The following is a 672-nucleotide window of genomic DNA, read 5'->3' as shown; positions in this document are numbered from 1 at the left end:
GGGCAAATCATAGTGGGAATAAATGGAGTTTTAAAAGAAAGTACACAGATATACATTTTTGTACTTTTTATTTAGGATATAAACAACAATGACAACTACCATGGCATAATGTCAGACTGATTTGGAAAATGTTCTCTTTGGGAACAGGTAGACTGCTGCAAATCTTCCTTCTGAGCATCTGAAACACTGAAGCACTGTCAACATCCTGAAAGCAGGAGGAGGGAAAAGGCCTTCTCTCTCAGAAGTCATCACAGTAAAATGGAGGTGGAAGGGCAAAGTAATTTTTTTTTGCATCCATGACAAGATTTGGAGGGAAGATGGAGATGTTGCTATGGACATACGTGAGTACATGAGATAGATTCCCTTCTCTTCCCCTTTCCCTGATGACTGCTGAAGACCTCACTTGCTCTTGGGTGGTCACTTCTGCTGGCAGTGTGGAGAACATTGCACAGGAGGACATTTCTGCTGACATGGGGGAGAAGGGCACAACTCTGGACACTTTGTGGGAGGACAAGTCTCTGGGCACTTTGGGGGAGGACAAGGCTCTGGGCACTTTGGGGGAGGACAAGGCTCTGGGCACTTTGGAGGAGGACAAGGCTCTGGGCACTTTGGGGGTGGGCAAACAGGAGGAGGCTGGCAGGGCTGCTTGCACTGCTGCTGTTGGTAAGACAT

General features: G+C 47.2%; 1 protein-coding gene across 1 annotated transcript; it reads right to left on the bottom strand.

Annotated features, from left to right (window-relative positions):
• Positions 1–417: 417 nt before the first annotated feature.
• On the bottom strand, positions 418–672 carry LOC308419780 (uncharacterized protein; the record flags this gene model as incomplete). The annotated part of the gene is made up of 1 exon (XM_080915581.1): positions 418–672. One exon carries the CDS (start codon positions 670–672, stop codon positions 418–420), a length of 255 nt encoding a protein of 84 aa, XP_080771707.1.

Source organism: Micromys minutus (genome assembly GCF_963924665.1).
Source record: "Micromys minutus genome assembly, chromosome: 4".
In the NCBI taxonomy this organism is placed as follows: domain Eukaryota; kingdom Metazoa; phylum Chordata; class Mammalia; order Rodentia; family Muridae; genus Micromys; species Micromys minutus.
This window is presented reverse-complemented; position numbering and strand designations above follow the sequence as displayed.